The sequence below is a fragment of the Anoplopoma fimbria genome, chromosome 4 (genome assembly GCF_027596085.1).
Source record: "Anoplopoma fimbria isolate UVic2021 breed Golden Eagle Sablefish chromosome 4, Afim_UVic_2022, whole genome shotgun sequence".
NCBI lineage: Eukaryota > Metazoa > Chordata > Actinopteri > Perciformes > Anoplopomatidae > Anoplopoma > Anoplopoma fimbria.
The window spans coordinates 10,294,025-10,312,581 of NC_072452.1; the positions used below are offsets into that span (position 1 = coordinate 10,294,025).

General features: G+C 39.5%; 2 protein-coding genes across 3 annotated transcripts; both read left to right on the forward strand.

The window, feature by feature from the left end:
* The first annotated feature begins 5,016 nt into the window (after positions 1 to 5,016).
* On the forward strand, positions 5,017 to 8,540 carry pcdh20 (protocadherin 20). Its single transcript, XM_054597835.1, has 2 exons — positions 5,017 to 5,282; positions 5,788 to 8,540. Exons 1-2 carry the CDS (start codon positions 5,139 to 5,141, stop codon positions 8,317 to 8,319), a joined length of 2,676 nt encoding a protein of 891 aa, XP_054453810.1. The 5' UTR covers positions 5,017 to 5,138; the 3' UTR covers positions 8,320 to 8,540.
* Positions 8,541 to 10,870: 2,330 nt separating this feature from the next.
* plp1a (proteolipid protein 1a) lies at positions 10,871 to 18,380 on the forward strand. Of its 2 annotated transcripts, none has more exons than XM_054597405.1 (7): positions 10,871 to 11,116; positions 13,489 to 13,675; positions 13,803 to 13,959; positions 14,303 to 14,471; positions 15,505 to 15,578; positions 15,698 to 15,763; positions 17,875 to 18,380. In XM_054597405.1, the coding sequence occupies exons 1-7, from the start codon at positions 11,113 to 11,115 to the stop codon at positions 18,037 to 18,039; spliced, it is 822 nt and encodes a 273-aa protein (XP_054453380.1). In that variant the 5' UTR covers positions 10,871 to 11,112; the 3' UTR covers positions 18,040 to 18,380. The 2 variants fall into 2 exon arrangements, with proteins under 2 accessions (XP_054453380.1, XP_054453381.1); XM_054597406.1 differs by lacking the exon at positions 17,875 to 18,380 and adding an exon at positions 16,168 to 17,004.
* The last annotated feature ends 177 nt before the right edge of the window (positions 18,381 to 18,557 follow it).

Below are 18,557 nucleotides of genomic sequence, written 5' to 3' on the forward strand. Positions count from 1 at the left end.
TAAAAAAGTCATACTATAGTATGTCGAAAAAATTCATAAAATAGCATGTCAAAAAAAGTAATGGAATAGCATGTCAAAAAAGGCATAAAAAGTCATAGTATGGTATGTATGTAAAAAGACATAAAAATGTATTTTTACACATAGAATATCATGTCAAAAAAGTCATATGATGGGATTTCAAAAATGTCTAGAAAAAGTCATAGAATAGCATGTCGAAAAAAGTCGTAAAAAAGTCTTTGCATAGAATGTTGAAAAAAGTCATACTATAGTATGTCAAAAAAAGGCATAAAAAGTCATAGTATGGTATGTATGTAAAAAGACATAAAAATTAATTTTTACACATAGAATATCATGTCAAAAAAGTAAACAAAAGTCACAGTATAGCATGTCGAAAAAAGTCATATTATGGTATTTCAAAAATGTCTAGACAAAGTCATAGAGTAGCATGTCGAAAAAAGTCCTAAAAAATTCATAAAATAGCATGTCAAAGAAAGTCATAGAATAGCATGTCAAAAAAAGGCATAAAAAGTCACAGTATAGTATGTTGAAAATAGACATAAAAAAAGTCATAGTATAATATGTTAAAAAAAGTCATATTATAGTATCTCGAAAAAAGTCATAGTGTAGCAAGCTGAAAAAAGTCATATTATAGTATGTCGAAAAAAGTCATAGTATGGTACGTGTGTAAAAAGACATAAAAATGTATTTTTACACATAGAATATCATGTCAAAAAAAGTAAAAAAAAGGTCATAGTATAGCATGTCGAAAAATTCATAAAAAAGTCTTAGCATAGAAGGTCGAAAAAAGTCATACTATAGTATGTCAAAAAAAGTAAAAAAAGGTCATAGTATAGCATGTCGAAAAATTCATAAAAAAGTCTTAGCATAGAAGGTCAAAAAAAGTCATAAAAAGGTCATAGTATAGCATGTCGAAAAAAGACATAAAAAAGTCATAGTATAGCATGTCGAAAAAAGTCATACTTTTGTATGTCGAAAAAGGCCATAAAAAAGACATCAGAATCAGAATCAAAAGCTGTTTATTGTCAAGTAACTTGGCTAGGCTGTCTATTGGTGCGTAACAGTAAACAGTAGACAGTGCAAGTATAAGACATCATTTCAAGATATAAATATGAAAATGTACATTCAAAATATGGTAACAAATAAACAAATTAAAGTGTCAAATTGTATTTTAATAAAGAATATTAATATTAATCAGTGGGGGTCCTAGGCTTTATTAATGAACCCAACTGCGGACAGGAAGAAAAAAATGTTATGCCGTGAGGTCTTGGTCCTGATGGACCGCAGCCTCCTGCCAGAGGGAAGGGACTCAAAGAGTCTGTGTCCAGTGTGACAGGTGTCGGCTCCAGTCTTCCTTGCCCGCCTCAGGGTCCTGGGGGCGAACAAGTCTTGGAGGGACGGGAGATGTAGCCAATCACTTCTTCAGCAGAGTGGATGATACGCTACCAGACGATGATGGAGGACATCTTCCATGCATACTTCAAACTCTGTTACTGCACCTTGGCCCAAAAAATAGTATATAGTAAAAACAAAAACATGTTTCTTGGTTTCTTATTGTTGTTAAATAGCAGTTGAAGCAGTTCATCTTCTTTGCTGAAGATATTGTATTCGCATGATTTTGCAATTTGTGGGTTTTATCCACATGGTTGAACGCACTTTTTGAAACTATTAAAAAGTCAGCTATATGGATGTAATGTAAAATTAAAATTATTAGCTTGAGGAAAGAACTTACATACTCAAAACTTTATAGTGAAAAGACACTTTAGAAAGCAAGTTTACTTCAAAAATGTGCAAAAGAATTACAGATTTAAATAGTTCTTCAAGATATTTCATTGTTTTGATTATCTCTCAAACAAATCTTTCATACATTGCAATACATTGCAAAATGACCATTTGATTTCTATAACTTTAATTAAATGAGCACCGGATCAAAACAGTGTTACAAAGAGAAATGAAAGGAACCAGTGCACTCAACAAAGAAAAATAGTTCAGTTTTATTTTGACAGAGTTTGGATGCAAATAATGTGTTAATAGACTTTAACATGCAGTGACTGTCAAGACATTTTCAACACTTGTTCATCATTAAACACCAACAACTGGAGTCAACTGGAAACAGAGTATTGACAATTCTGTCTAATATCAGGAAAAGTTAAATCTTCAGTTTGAAAGATCAGACATTTTTGCTTTAAAGGTAGGAGTCAACTAGAAGTCCCAAAGTGCATTGCAATAAGAAACAATGAATCTTAGAGCTTCAAAGTATAAAATAAAGGTTAAACTAGAACTTGTGCTTTGCAGAGCATGCTGTATAAATTCACAAATTTGATTCTGTTCACTTTTGTAATATTTGTAAATTTGTCCGTTTACACTTTCGGACCGGAAACTTTGCAGTCATCTGGGGAGAAAAGAAAAGAAGGACGACATAAGAATTTGAATCCCATTCACACATGTCTGTGCCAACAACAACTACAACAACAGCTACTACAACATCACACACAGCTATTTTGTATTAAAAAAATTATATAAAAACTTTTATGGCGAACTGTACTTTGACATATATATATATGAACTTTAATGGCATCCAATACTAAGATATTTTTATAACGCTTTAATGGCATACCAAACTATGACATTTTATTAGCATAAAAATACATTTGTTAGGATATTTTCATTGCATATAATACTATTACTTTTTTATGACTTACTTTACTATGACATGTGCACTACATTTTGACTTTTTATGACATACAATGGTATGTATGACATACTGTGGTGTGATATTATTAATCACGTTTGTTATAAAATGATTATGGTGTGCTGTACTATGATTTTTAAGGCATACTACACCAAGATATTTTATGGCATACTATACCATGATATTTTATGGCATACCATACTATGATATTTTATGGCATACCATACTATGATATTTTATGGCATACTATACTATGATATTTTCTGATTTTCATTGCATTCTATACTATGACATTTTATGATATAATATACTAGGATGTTTTTGATATTTCATGTGTAATTTATGACATACTTTAATATTATTATTTTATGACATACCATACTTGTTATGACTGTAAATATTAATGAATATTAATACAGATGGATTCCCAATGTATTTTTGATTTATATATAAAGGAATCAACTCAAAAATGTATTTATTAACGTGTACATAAATAGTTATATTTTGTTTTTTTAACTACTGAGATATCTTAAATACTATAATGTGATACTTTTATCACAAACTATACTTTGAAATTTTAGAGTCATACAAGACGTACTTTACTTCGACATGTCTAATTACATTTTAATGTTATATCATACTTTGATTATTCTTATTTAGACATTCTTTATGATACTATATCATCACATGTTTTATGGCATACTATACTATGACTTTTTTACGACATACTATACTAAAACATTTCTAGGTATGTTATACTATAATTTTACTTTTAATTTTATGATGACATTTGACATTTTTATTGCATACTATTTTATGATATCTTTTAATGAAAATGGTCCTAATTACTGTTTTATGAGATTTTATCTGTTAGAATATTGTTATGGCATATTATACAATCTGGAATGGGATATGGCATGTATAATTGCAAACTATACTATGAGACTACATTTTGATGACTTTTTATGACATCTATATTCTATTTTCATTAAGCTTTTCTGACTCCTTTATGGCATTTTATACTAACTTTTTAGAAATTTCTGATGACTCTTTCATTGCATACTATGATATTTGTTATTACATTACTAAGACATATTATACAATGATATTTTAATGATATTCTTTTAGATTATTATGGCAAACTTTACTTTATTTTTTATAAATTATATATTATATGGCATTCCATACTAAATCAAACTGTAATTATATTGATACTATAATCAAAGCTTCAAGACAACGTTTTGCTTAACTGGTGTTTCCTTACTCTTAGTTTATCCAGCATCTCTGACTCCACTGAACTGCTTCTGATGAGCCACCCTGTGGTTTTCCAGCTGCTCCTCAAGCATTTTCTGGTAGATAGAGACAGAAAAAATACATTACATACAAAAATCATTCTAATACAAGAATCATGTCATTTGACTGTTGAAGTTTCCTGCTGTGTTTATACAGTAAATTTCCCTATTTCTGTGACATTTTGACCTGGCATCTGCTTACAATTCTAGAAATAAAGGTTAGACTTTGTGGCCAATTGTATCACATTAAGAAGGTAAAGAATTATTTTATTAACAGATATGTTGCCAATTCTTGTCTTTGATGCCTCAAAAGGACAAACACACACACACACACACACACACACACACACACACACACACACACACACACACACACACACACACACACACACACACACACACACACACACACACACACACACACACTTCACATCACAAGATTGAGGCTATAACATGCAATGTTTTTGTAAGTTATAAATAATAGTAACTTGAATGCCAACATTCTGAATGAAATTTTGAGCTATTTGATATAGCCTTAATGACACGTGTCCATGGCCTGTGGTCATGAAAATCCATCCATGGCTTAGATAGAGGGTTTGTGTCTCACCTGATATATAAATAAATATAAATAAAATAATTAAAGGCAACTGGAGTATTTGCTTTTATTTTTTTTACAGAAGCTAACCTGTAGAAGAAACTTCTATTTTACACCCACGTTCCAATGTGAATGCAGCAAAAAACTTAAAGCATTGTTAACACTGTATTGGTATTATTTAAAGACTTGATTTTCTAGTTCTAGGTGTTATAAAGGCTTCTGGAAATTGTGACCGAACAAAAGAGAACCAATAAAACAAATCTGAGAGAGAAAAGCTGATTCAGAAACCATTGTGAAGTAAACAGGTGGCAGGTGTGCTAATAAAACAGGTGTGTTAGCACATTTTGTAATAGAACATAAATCCTGTCCCATATAGTTTAGAGGCAAGGTATGTACAAAAACATAAGCCCCACAGTTGCTGATTGTTTTATTATTGAGCAACGCCTGAATGTGTTCAACTAATGCAGGCAAACCTGTTGTTCCTCTGACTTCTCATGTGTCAGCCTGACACGCTAGGTGAGTGTTGTAGGAGGGGCCTGTAATGAATTATGCCTTCAGCTGTGCAGGTTTAGGTTGCTGCCTCTGTCCTCAGCATTCACACACTGCCGGGGGAACTTGGGTGACATGTGTGAGGGCGATGGGCCATGGGACTCCTGATAATATGAACTGGGCTGGACTATTTCAGGTCAGTAAGTCAAAAGCAATGAAAGGATTTTACATTCTGATGGTGTCTAATTACTGTGTCGATGCTTCTGATTGACAGAAAGGTTGTAACTGAAATGTTAGTCATCTGTGTAATTTTGTAGTGAATAGCTGGAGAGGCACTAAAGAGATTTTTATTTCACACATTTGAAGTTTTTCTTCATCAGGATTAGAGGAGAAACTGATATATATGCAAATGTTATTTTTATTTTTGTAAGGCCACATGTTTTTGCTTTTGTGTTTTTATTTTGTGTGTGAGAGTGATTAGTTGGAGATAAGTGAGGTGTATCACATTACCTTCATTGTACAGTTGCTTGCTTTTAAAACAGCTCACTGAGGCATAAAGTTCAAACCTAATCACCAGCAGGGAAAAATTATATATTCTGCCAGTTTGAAGTGCAACAAAAAGACAAATCAAACAAAGAATAATCATAAATACTTTTAACAACAAAGGATTACTGCTCACAGTTTGTCTCTTTTCTCATCAGAATCTGCTGGTTGTGGTCCATCTGCAGCAGGTCATATGTGGTTCTGTCCGATTTTCTATCCCAGAGGAGCAGGAGCCTGGTGTTCTGGCAGGGTCACTTAGTAAACACTTTCCACCTCCGTACCAGCTCCTGACCCAGGAGTATCTCTGGATGGACAAAAACACAGGGAATTTCTACACCACTGAGCAAAAGATGGATCGTGAGGCCCTCTGCCCCGAGGAGACAAAAGCTGAGGAATGCATTATTTTACACAATGCTGTCGTTGGGCCCTCTGGGGACCTTATACAGTTTCCTGTGATCATAGAGGACATCAATGACAATGAACCTCATTTTGAAAACAGTGAAATACCCCTGAGGGTGTCTGAGGACACGACTGTGGGGACCAGTTTCTTACTAGATGACCAGGCTCAGGACAGGGATGCTGGAAGAAACGGAGAGCTGCGTTACCGCCTAGAAGATTCTGATGGAGTTTTCAGTTTAAAAGTGGAAGAAGACGGGCCTTTCATCATGCTGGTTGTGCAAACAGCTCTGGATAGGGAGACTCGGGACATGTATCACATGGCACTGGTGACCACCGACTGTGGCTCAGAACCTTTAAGTGCTACAGCGGCTATAATAGTCACAGTGACAGATGTTAATGACAACTGTCCAAACTTTAGCGCTGACAGTCCCCGCCATGTCACCGTCCCAGGAGACTCCCCGAAGAACATGCTGGTTGCTCAGGTCAGAGCCACAGACCGAGATTCAGGCCCGAATGCTGCCATCGTCTACTCCCTCAGTCCCAAAGTATCAGAGCGGGCCAAGAAGCTCTTTAGCCTCGACAGCCTCACTGGGTACATCAGACTAACACAGGACCTCCACAGTGACAGCTCCGAGGGGCTGCTGTTGAACGTGTTAGCTAGCGGCCATCACTGCCCCCCAGCAGACACTCAGGTAACCGTATCCATCCTCCCCAAGGTGAACCAAGAGCTGACGATCAAGATCGGGTTCATAGCAGAGCATCAAAACCAGACTATGGTGTTACCAGAGAACCAGCCCCCCACCGTTTTAGCTGTTTTAGAGCTTGAGGGTGACAGCAGCTTTAAAGGCTCATCCCTTGCCATTGAGAGGGAGGTGCCTTTCACTCTGAGCCCACAGAATGGCAAATATCTGCTTTCCACATCAAAGCCTTTGGACTATGAGATGAAAAGCGAACATTTTATTTATGTGGTAGTGCAGGGGATATCAGCTGAAGGATCTGTGATCATTTCTTCCAGACGGGTGATCAGGGTGTTGGTGGCAGATGTCAATGATAATGCTCCACATTTCCTCCAGTCTCACTATCAGCTGGAGGTGGAGGAAAACAACCAGCCAGGGATGTCCCTGCTGAGGGTCTCAGCATCAGACGCAGACAGTGGATACAACGGTAGGGTGACCTACAGGCTGGACAAATACACATCTACCATCTTTAACATTGTCCCCGAGACAGGTCAACTGTCTGTGTCAGCCGTTCTGGATAGGGAACTGCAGGGTGTGTTTAAACTCACTGTGTTTGCACAAGATAGCGGTTCGCCTCCCTTGGAGTCGGTGGCTACAGTATCCATTCGTGTTCTGGACCAGAATGACAATGCACCTGTTTTTCTAACCCCTCATTTCATCTTTTTTATCCCTGAGAATGTCCCACCATTCGCCCAGGTGGGGGCTGTTGGGGTGACAGACCCAGATGAAGGAGAGAATGGGAACACAGAGTTGCATGTTGTAAACAGCAGTGGACCTTTTGTTGTGGATAACACCCAGGGGACACTGCGCACTACCAACAACTTGGACCGCGAGACAGACGATCGCTATGAACTCTACCTGCTGGCCAGCGATCATGGGCGCCCGTTCGCTTTGACATCCACTGCCAGGGTAACTATCTTTGTGGAGGACATCAATGACAACCAGCCAAAAGTGATCCTTCCCAGCAGCAACTCCTCATGCCAAACTGTCTCTCCAGCAACCATTGCAGGAACAATAGTAACAAAGATCTATGCCATCGACGAGGACTCGGGGCTGAATTCTGAGATTACGTACACTGTTGTGGCCCCAGAGTCGGTGCAAAACAGCAGTCCCTTCCGGGTGGACTCAAGGTCAGGGAACATCACCGTAGCTCAGCATCTTCTACAGAAAGACCTGGGAATGCATCACCTGTTCATTGTGGTCAGAGATGGGGGGAAACCAGCTCCGCTTTATACCACTGTTTGGGTTAATCTGTTGGTCAATGAGAGCATGGGGCCCTGCAATTTAGACAGGGCCCCCACCTGGACAGGGACATCCAACTTGGTTCAAACCCCCTCAAAGGCCCCCATCTGTGAGGTGGAGGACACCAGATCTGCTCAGCTGACACTGTTTGTAGGCCTGGGTATGATGCTGGTATCCACATGTTTGCTTGTGGCGACAGCAGTTTTATACCTGAAACAGAAGAGAAGAAGTGTACAACAGAACAAGAGGGGGCACATTGAGGAGAATGAGATTCCACTCAGGCTCAAAGACAAATATTACTCTGATGATTAACAGAATAAAGCAAGCAATGTGTGTAATCCTCACTCGCACTTTGTCAAGGATGAAATCTGTGAATTGAATACATTCTGAATATTTGTCGAAGACTTCTTGCATTTTGATTATCAAATTCGTTGAAATTTTCAGATACACAGTATATTCAAACATTGTAAAACTGCAACACTGTGGAAATAAAGGTGATCCATTTTCTGATAAGCTGCCTGAAAAGCATTTCAAAGGGTGATCTGATAAATGCAGTATTTGAAGTAACCGGCAAGAGACTTGTAGACAAATGTATTACACTGTAATTTGAAATTTGATGTGTAGAGTGTAGTCATCATAAGATTGAGCACAGCAGAGTGAGGCATTTCTAAAATACCAGTCATTATCATCAGGGATTATTCCCCATAACCCCTGCAGTGACAGAAAGACTAAGGTAATGGTGCGCTAAATTGATTGTGTCTTTCTCAGATTTCCAACTCAGAGTGATGGGGAGTCTAAAGTATTTAGACACACAAAAGGGTTTAATGTTCCTCCACTGAGGAGGTGATGAAAGTCCCTCAAGAAGCAGCTCTGAGACGACCACAGGAGGCAGAGCGCAGCTGTGGACAGGTGAGAGGCGGCAGAGGGAAGGCACACCACCATCTCCAGTCACCGCCTCACACCTGTTACCTGATAGTGCTGTTTGTCATTGACAGCACTGGATGCACCCAAACGGCAAAGAAAACCAACTGCACCGCACCCAGTAACCCAACAGGCTTGTTGTTTTGATGCCAGCTGTTTGGAGTGAAATCACGCTGTGTTCAAAGAAATCGTTACAAAAGGCAGTTGTTCCCATGTGTTACTGGTACATTTCTGTGCTGGGGAACAATTGAGATATCAAAACCAGGTTAAGTGATGCATAAAATATGAATGAGTCTGGGTAAAATGTGTTTACAAATCTGTGAACACAAAATAACAGACAGAGGGCGGGATAATTGTTTTAGCTTTAACTAAAGAAAATGTGTTTTTAACTTAACATCATAAAGTATGGAGCGATCCTTTTAAGATACACCTGTGTAAGAAGAAAGGAGCGAAGCCATGAGTCAGAGCCTGTAAAACACAAAGTACAACAAGCTGGTTAGTTGACAACAAGGCTTGTATAACATGAGTGGTGTTTCTCTAAGGATTTCTGAACTAGCAGCTCAAAAATAAATAATCTAATAGGGTTGCACTGTGACACTAACTGCATTAAATTAGAGAATATAAAGGGCCACATAACAAAGTTACAAATGAATGAAGCATATTGACAAAAGGAATTTACAGATCCCATTGGATTAAAACATGTACACATTAATATGAAAATGTAGTGGTTCAAAAGAGACATTTCTGACCTGGTTGACAAATGTCTAACATCCTTACAGGCTGGATTTTAGGACCATAATGTTTGAACATGTTTTTTGACATACTGACTTTTCTCAAAAAATAAATTGTATCAAAGCCCCTGTTTGTGCTATTGTATGAATGCTGTGGCAAGAGAAAGCCTGCCATCTGCTGGACACAGATGAAGCCAAATCTGGTCCTTTATTTCTGGTATTTTGCCAGAGGGTGTAGATGAATCAGAGGACAGTCTCTCACTCTGCCTCAGTCAGGTCACCTGAGATCAGTGATGCTTCCCTGCTGCATGCTACTCTGTTCTGCTCACAGCACATCACATCTTAATCAAATTCTTTTTTCTTTTTTTCTTTTACCAAAGCTGAACATTTGATAGTGGGTTGTGGGGTTGCATGACATGGACAAAGAACCGAGCTGGCATCGACCCAAATACCAGTGGATTATTTCAGAGATACACATCAGGGGATTTATGATCACAAATTACATAACAATCCAGTCTAATTAAAATAGCAGTGATGTTTTTCCTTATCAAAGAACCTCTCTGTAGTGATGTTGAGAAATACCCCTCATTGCCCCTCAACTCTCCGGCTTAAAAGGCTCTATCTCACTTGAGTTATCCACAAATTCATGGTCTCTGAATGCCACTTTAAGCTTGCTTTTAAAAAAGGAACATTCCAGGACTAAATAGACCCATTTAAGAGATAAATGATAAAGCTCGTATCAGTTTCGCCAGCTGGGATCTTTCATGTTCAGTGCTGTATCTCAAACACTGCAGTCAAACAGATAGTATCTGACAATTTGTGAATTTCTGAAGCCTAGAGAGCATCACCTGACTGTCAACAGGCTCAAATTGATGGTGTAACTTCAGACGGATCATCTTCACTGACCACAGACATACAGCATCTCATCATTCGCAAAGACCGCGTGCATTATCCATGAGCTGTTTCTCATTCAGTTCTATCCATCATGCTGAATACGTTGCCATGGGCTTTTAAAACAGAAGGCCTTGGAGAACCAAGGACTGAATGCCCTAGAGTTGGGATGGCCAACATAACAGAGGAGGAGAAGTGTTTTTAATATGTAAAAAAAAAAAATTAAAAAAAAGAAGTCCCCTCCTCTGTATTTGCATGTGAAGTTCCAAGTTGCTCTTTCTATATGCAAATATGCGTCAACAATGAACTGGGGACTTTTCTGCAAGCGCAAGAACCTTGACCTCCTCATTATTATTCTCCGCCTTGAAGTTCATTGAAAAGCGACATTGTTTCTTTAAGATTGCACTTGCAGTCATCAGCGGGTCTGTCCATTGTTGGGGGGAACAGAAGGCGAGTTTGAGGTTGATATACGGGGGCAGAAGACCAGTTGCGCATATCATCAGTGGAGCAGCTGCGGTGCAGGCAGCAGTAGCGGACACGACCTGAACGCATCCTTCCAGACATGGGTAAGACACTCCGGCCACGTATTTTAGCCTTGAATACGTAACATTATGAAATCTGCATTGTATTTCGTCTGATTGCACCGCTGATATATGAACTGGTCTATGAAAGGGCATCAGAAGTTATTAAGTTGAGGTTTTTTTTTTTGGTTCAGTTTAGAGGTCGGCTTACTTACTCCACTGATATTATGAGATTTATTTCATGCTTGAGATGGCAGGGACTACTTTCGGAGGAGCCTTGTCGCATTTGCTTTCGGTCCTAATCTTTCTCGATGTGTTTTTTTGGTTTTTTTTTGTAAAAGAGCCGAACTTGGCCTCAGCTTTGCATTTTCTACCAGAACGAGGCCTGTGTTTCATCTGAGTCACAGTCGAGGGACTGTGGGCAGCTTTGGCTCAGAGGGCTTGAGCTCTTTGTTCGGGCTGGTAATGTCACGCATTTGTTAATTGGCACAAGGTGTATCTGACAGCATGTGGTTTAAAGATCTGCTCTCTGTGCGTGCTGTTAGTTACCTGCTGCCCTCACGTTACTCGTGGGGAGTTATTTGTGACTTTAATTAACTTTCTTCCTAATATACAGTACCAGTCAAAAGTTTGGACACACCTTCTCATTCAATGTTTTTTCTTTATTTTTAATTTTATTTTTTTCTACATTGTAGATTAATATTCAAGACATCCAAACTATGAAGGAACACATATGGAATGATGTGGTAAACAAACAAATGCTCAACAAACCAGAATATGTTTTATATTTTAGATTCTTCAAAGTAGTTGAATGAGAAGGTGCGTCCAAACTTTTGACTGCTACTGTAACAATACGGGGGAAAAAAATTGTCTGTTATTTTGCTGGTTTTCCCACAGTTTTTCACTACTGTTCCCTCATCCATACCATTGTAAAGTTATGCCATCTGAATGACAGTGATCCCAGTTTGTCTCTCACATACACTGCTCAGTTAAAGAGCTATCTATTCGCCCCTCCTGCCATCTGTGTTTACTGTAATGGTACCAACCACAGTCTGTCTGCCTCCATTGTGCGTGTCTGTGTGGATGCAAGCATGCAAGCATGCAAACAAGCGTGTAATGGCGCACATGCACAAAGTTGCATTGTTTGTTTATAGCTTTGCTTTCTCCATCCTCTTCCAGCACAGACAGCTCCCCACTATCACTTTCTTGTTCCCGTGTCTCCCCAGAAGGAAGTCCAAGAGTACGTGCATGCGTGTGTCCGTGTGTGTGTGTCAAGCATAGAGGTGCCTCTGGCCTTTGTTTGCTTGACATTGGTGGCCCTTGTACCCCCATGATGCTGTGGGACAAAGACTGTTGTCTCTGCAGTCACAAAAGCTGCCTCTCTCTTTTCTTTCACTTCGTCTCTCCTCTCCGTCCTCCCCCTTTTTCTCACACTCTCCATGCTGGGTAGTGAATGGAGTCAGGGTGTGAGCTAGGGTCAGAGCAGACACATCCCCATGCCCTTGTCCCTTTGGCATCTATACAACAGGCACATGACTATTAAGGAGAATGCACTGCTTTACCAAGGGAATGAAAGTGTTAACAGCTGCTGTTCGGTCCACAGTGATAACGTAACATCAGTCCAGCTTTGAAATGAAATCTAGCTTAGTTTCAGTTTTATGTGGCCTGGTTTTGAGATACCCATTGCTAAGATTTCTGCCTCTACTCCAGTTTTATGGATTTCGTGTGGTGTTCACACCATTAAAAAATGACAACTCCTCTGGATAATCCAACTCATTGTGCTCTCCTTTTTTCCTTAGTATTCACCAAACAAACGGTCACTATGGATCTGTTGACAGCGAGCTCTGTGAATCATCCAGCAAAACAGAAAAATGGATTGAATAATTGATTTGTATATCAACAGAAAATGAATCACCAACAATTTTAATAATTAATTCATATAATTCAATATCAAGCATCACTTTTATTATTTTGAGGTTTGTCAACTTGGGCTCTCAGAAACTGTGGTAGTCATTTAATTGACATTTTTAGACCAAATAAACAATAGATAAATCAATAATGACAGTATAATCCAGTTGCAGCCCTAGGTACAAGCAGCACAACCAAAATTCCATTCACCTTCACTGTTACAGGGTTTGGAGGCAAGAATCTCATAGAAGGATATCTCAAAACCAGTGCACAACCAAAACTATCTGCATGGTCATCACCTCAAGTGAGCAATTTTCGTAAATTGGATTTGAGTGAACTGTTCTTGTACAGGTTATAGCACATGTCATTATCGACTTAACTGAGTGGAAATAATTGAAAACCCTACATTCTATTGTGCATCATTTGCACATTTGACCAAAATCTGTCTGTCCCATTGCATCAGTTAACTATGTGCTCTGACTTTCATGGTGCTGTGTCTTGACTTACAGGTTGCTATGACTGCTGTATGCGCTGTTTGGGTGGGGTGCCATACTGCTCCCTGGTCGCCACACTGCTATGTTTCTCCGGCATTGCCCTCTTCTGTGGTTGTGGGCACCAGGCACTCACAGAGACAGAGAGACTCATCGAGACGTACTTTGCCCGTAACCTCCAGGACTACATCACCCTTGCCTACATGTGAGTGCTAAGAGAGACATCTATTTAACCCTGTCACAGGATTTCTCAGGTTCTATTCAAAAGATTTAGGTTATTTGGAACCCTGAATTTTGACTGTTTCCTTTTCCCTTTTCCTTGTCCTTCTCAGCATCCAATATTTCCAGTATTTCATCTACGGTTTGGCCTCCTTTTTCTTCCTCTACTGCATCGTGCTGTTGGCTGAGGGCTTCTACACCACAAGCGCTGCCAAGCAAACCTTTGGAGAGTTCAGGAGCACCATGTGTGGCCGCTGCCTCAGTTCCTCGGTGAGAGGGCCAAGAGTGGGACAAGTAAAGGGGGATTGGATGGGATTAATACACATATCATTCCCTGGTGGGTGCTGAGCTGAAAACCTTAAGGCTGCTAAAAACCTTTGGGGACATGCAAAGATAAGCATACAGTGTGTGATTGAGCGGTGGGGGAAAAAAAGCTGAGAGGTTTGAAGAAGAGGAAGAGAACAGAGAGTGAGATAATAAGTAAAGCTAATCAGAAAGAAAAGTGAATGTGGTCGCAGAGTGAGTCACTGCTCATTAAAACCCTCTTTGATTATGTGCATCAGTTTATTATGATGATGCAGCTTAAAGTTTACTCTGCTCCCTCCTTACACAGTTTATAGTGATGACATACATACTAGCTGTGCTGTGGCTGTTGGTGTTTGCCTTCTCGGCCCTGCCTGTCTACTTCTTCTACAACATGGATGCCACCTGCCACACCATCGATGTTCTGACCGAGACGCCAGCGAGTATCAACCAGCTCTGTGTCGATGCAAGGCAATACGGTAACGAGACATCTTTTAATGGCAACCTGACACAAGCTTCTTACACTAATTCTATGAACAAATCCCATGAAAATGCAAAACAATGAATAGTTTCAATTAACAGGATGTGCAGCCAAAGCATATTCCTCTATGCCATGTTGTAGTCCAAAAAAAGACCAAGAGCCCACAGCCATCCCAGTAGAGCCTTGAAGTTTTCCTACGGCACAAATGCTAAATGCTCAAGTCAGCATGCATGCTAACACGCTCGCAATGAAAATGTTATCATGCTGATGTTTGGCAGGTTCAATGGTAACCATGTTCACCATCTTGATTTGGTGTGTTAGCATGCTAATATTTAGCATTACACACAAAGTAAAGCTAAGACTGATTGGAATGTCATTAGTTTAGCAGGTATTTGGTTAAAACTTGTACCAAGATATTGGTCATATTAAATTTGAGTGTTTTTGCCAAATTTCATGGCAATCCATCTAATAGCTGAGACAAAAGTCAGTGGAACCCTGAAGTTAAGTAGGATGCATCTTAACCATGAATCTCTGTAAAAAGTTGTAGCAATCCAGCCAATAGTTGTTGAGATCTTTCAGTCTGTACTAAAGTGGGGAGCCAGAACAACATTGCCATCCCTGCAGCTTTTTGAGTGTGGCCAATAACACATTTGCCAGACAATGAGCAACACTGTTGCACTGGGTGGCATGTTCTTTCATTACCATGAACATGGGCACGCAGTTGTAGAATCTATCCCACACCCACTCTATTGGAAATATTTCCCAACAAATGCACCATTTACTCATTTGGAAAAACGAGTATACAGCATATATTTATTGACGTGTTTTCAAAAATGTACATCTTCAATATTAAGTGCTATCGACAAGGTGAGAAAGTCAAACAGTATTTCCAACAAAATTACACAATGTTGGTTTTGTTTTTTTCATGCGATTTGTGGAAATTAAGAAAAATATAGAACAATGCCATATCCCTTTTGATTGTGTCCTTACTTAGGAGGTAGAATTGATTGGGGAAATTTCATTTTTAACAGGGCTCCTGCCATGGAATGCAGTTCCAGGGAAAGCTTGTGGTATGACTCTGTCCAATGTTTGCAAGACCAGAGAAGTAAGAACCGGGACACAATAAAGCTCTTCAGTCATGTTTTACAATTCGCTGCAATTTGCCTGGCATGAAATGAAGACGCACGTCATCAGCACTAACGCAAATCTCCTATCTTCTCTTAGTACCGAATGACCTATGACCTCTACATTGCTGCCTTTGCTGGAGCGGGCATCACTCTGTTGGCTCTGGTGAGTGATTATGCTTCAGATGGGGCTAATTTGGCTTCGCTTCCACAGTGGGACACAATAGTGTTATGGCTCATGTGACTCAGTGACGCTCAAAGTGTAGGCGGTGAGGCATCTCAAACCTCCATGACTGATGACTTTTGTACTATTGCTCTCTGTTCCTCTTTCTCAGCTGACACCAACATCATAATAGTGCCGTAATGTCTGGTGGTTTTCCAGCCAGGCAAATGGAGCACCCATTATACCAGCATGCTCCATTACAGAAGCTGTTATATGGATGTTATCTGCTATCAAATTAATGCCATTAGCAGTTTATCATATTTCTTTCTTTTGTTTCTGGATGTTGTGTATTTTTATTCTCTTCACTTCTGTTCTGACACTTCATGTCTCTGCTTGTGCTTCCATAGCTGACCTACACTGTGTCAACCACCTATAACTTTGCGGTTCTTCGGTATCTGGGGAGAAAGGGCATAGGTGCACGGTGTTAGGCTCACCAGCTTCCTGTCTTCTCTATCGCTACTCCACCACCAACATGGGGACGGCAACAATTCTCTCCTTCCACATCATCTTCAAAGAACCACTTGTGTCCACGGACTCTTTAAAAATAATGTCTTTTATATTTTTACTTGTTGGGGAGAATGGTATTTTTAGTTTTTCCTTTTCTTTATGTTATTTGTATTATGCGTGTGAGGATTGTCTACTGCTTTTACATGCAGTTATCCTTATTTCAATATTTCCTATGCCATGTCACCAAAATATTTTGTAAATTATTGTTCTTGTTGCTTGCTGAAGTTAGTGTCCTAAAATTGATTTCTGCTTCCTGTTGCGTTCAAAATACAAAAAACACATCACTAATCAATTAACATATGAAAGAAATAACTACCAATTTGCAATACATGTGCTGCTAGAATGCAGCTGTTGCAGAGAATAGGGATTATAGGTTACCATGGCTACCATCCTTCACATCTGGTTGCCATGGTGGCAGACAAGCATGCATTTGCAGTCTCACGCTGACCTCAGGACTTTTCTCACGGGCTGGAGAAAAGCCTCAACAATGGAGTCATGCCTGTATTGAAAGCTAGCCAATGAGGAGCCATTTTTGGGGGCCACCTGCGCTACAAGTCCGTGCCAAGGGTTAGATTACATGTCAAGGGAGAGGGTCCTCCGGACAAAGAGAGGGTTAGACCTCTCTAAAGCCTCAATGCAGCTCTTCTGGGATAGCGCGCACACACACACACACACACACACACACACACACACACACACACACACGTTGCTGCATGACCCACAACACACACACACACACACACACACACACACACACACACACACAGGCTTGCTGACAAAGGGCATGAGTTCCCCCAACTCCCTCCCAATAATTGAAGCGATGGATACAGAGTGAGGGGACAGAAGGAATTGTAGATGATTTTAAGTAGTTTCTTTCTGACAAAGGGACATACTTGTTTAGTTCTGATCTTAAAAGGTCTGAAATTGTTTCTCGTAATTTGACCAATCAAAAGGCTCCGATTCTCCGTTCTTATTGGCTGTGAGATGGCAAAAGCACTAGGTGCTAACTTATTGAGTGACCTCATATTATTAGACCTTAAAACACATTGTTGAGGTGTGACTCCCCCTGCTGTTAATGCATGACTGAGGTACTTTTATAGAGATAGGACCGCTTTGTTTTGTCTCTAATCCTTTGGGAATTTTGTTGTAGTTATTGTATAACACATCTTTTTTACTTACTGTAGCTGAATTTACTAGTTTTTTTCCACTTTGGGTATTACTAACACAATCTTTTGCAGCATAATAAGTAGATTTTTTTTTTTACATTTGGTATAAGCGTTACCCAGCTGTGGTTGGTGGATTTGTCTAATGGCAGCTGGCTGTTTGATAATTTTATTTTGAGTTGGTAAAATGTGATAATAAAAAGAATATTCTTTGAAAAATTTGTGCCGAGGGCCTCTGAAAACATTTGTTTGTAGTCTGTGTGAAAGTGCGGTGTCTGGTTCTTTGTCTGTGTTTAACTGGCACTCCGTCCCTGGCTTTCTGCCACATCTATGGGCCAAGGTATTTTGTAAGGTGTTTTGTATTCTCTCCTCTTGTGTCCACAGGTGCACTGTTCCCTGCACTTGGCTGTGAACCAGGTGTACCTGAGGAGGCTGAGGCACGAGGAAAAAGAAGAGAGGCGAGGCTATGACCTGTATGGGAGGTTGCAGAGGGACAGAGGCGGGACACTGTGCTCTCCATACCCTGCAAACGCATCTGACATCTTATGACAGCGCCTTTAGTTTTGCTGCCTCATGATGACCATCACAATTGAGCTGGTCATCAATATTATTCTACTATTTGGTAAATGAATTCCCTTCATTATTTTGATGTTTTCATTAAAATATAGGCTATTGTGTGTTCATATCTAATGTTGTTAAATACAGGGAGTCATAACCTTTTGTGCTTATTTCCTATAATGGTATAATGTGTGACTCTTTCTGTATATTTCCTTACATCAGACATTTAGTTTGAAAGGCAGACATTAAGATTTTTTTCCGCCAGGTCTTATTTCACAGTATGCGGTGCATGCTTGGTTTCCTTTTTTTAATGAAGAGGAAATAAATGGTGTTCACTGTCTCCTGGGTTCCCACACATTCTTGGTCATTCAATGACATTGAGGGTCTTGTGTGCTGAAATTCAAACAAGGTTGGTTTTGGGATCAAAATTCTAGACCAGTGTTTAACACAAGCTCTTGCAGACAAATGTAGTAATACTTTACATTTTTACACTGCTGCATATTACTGCA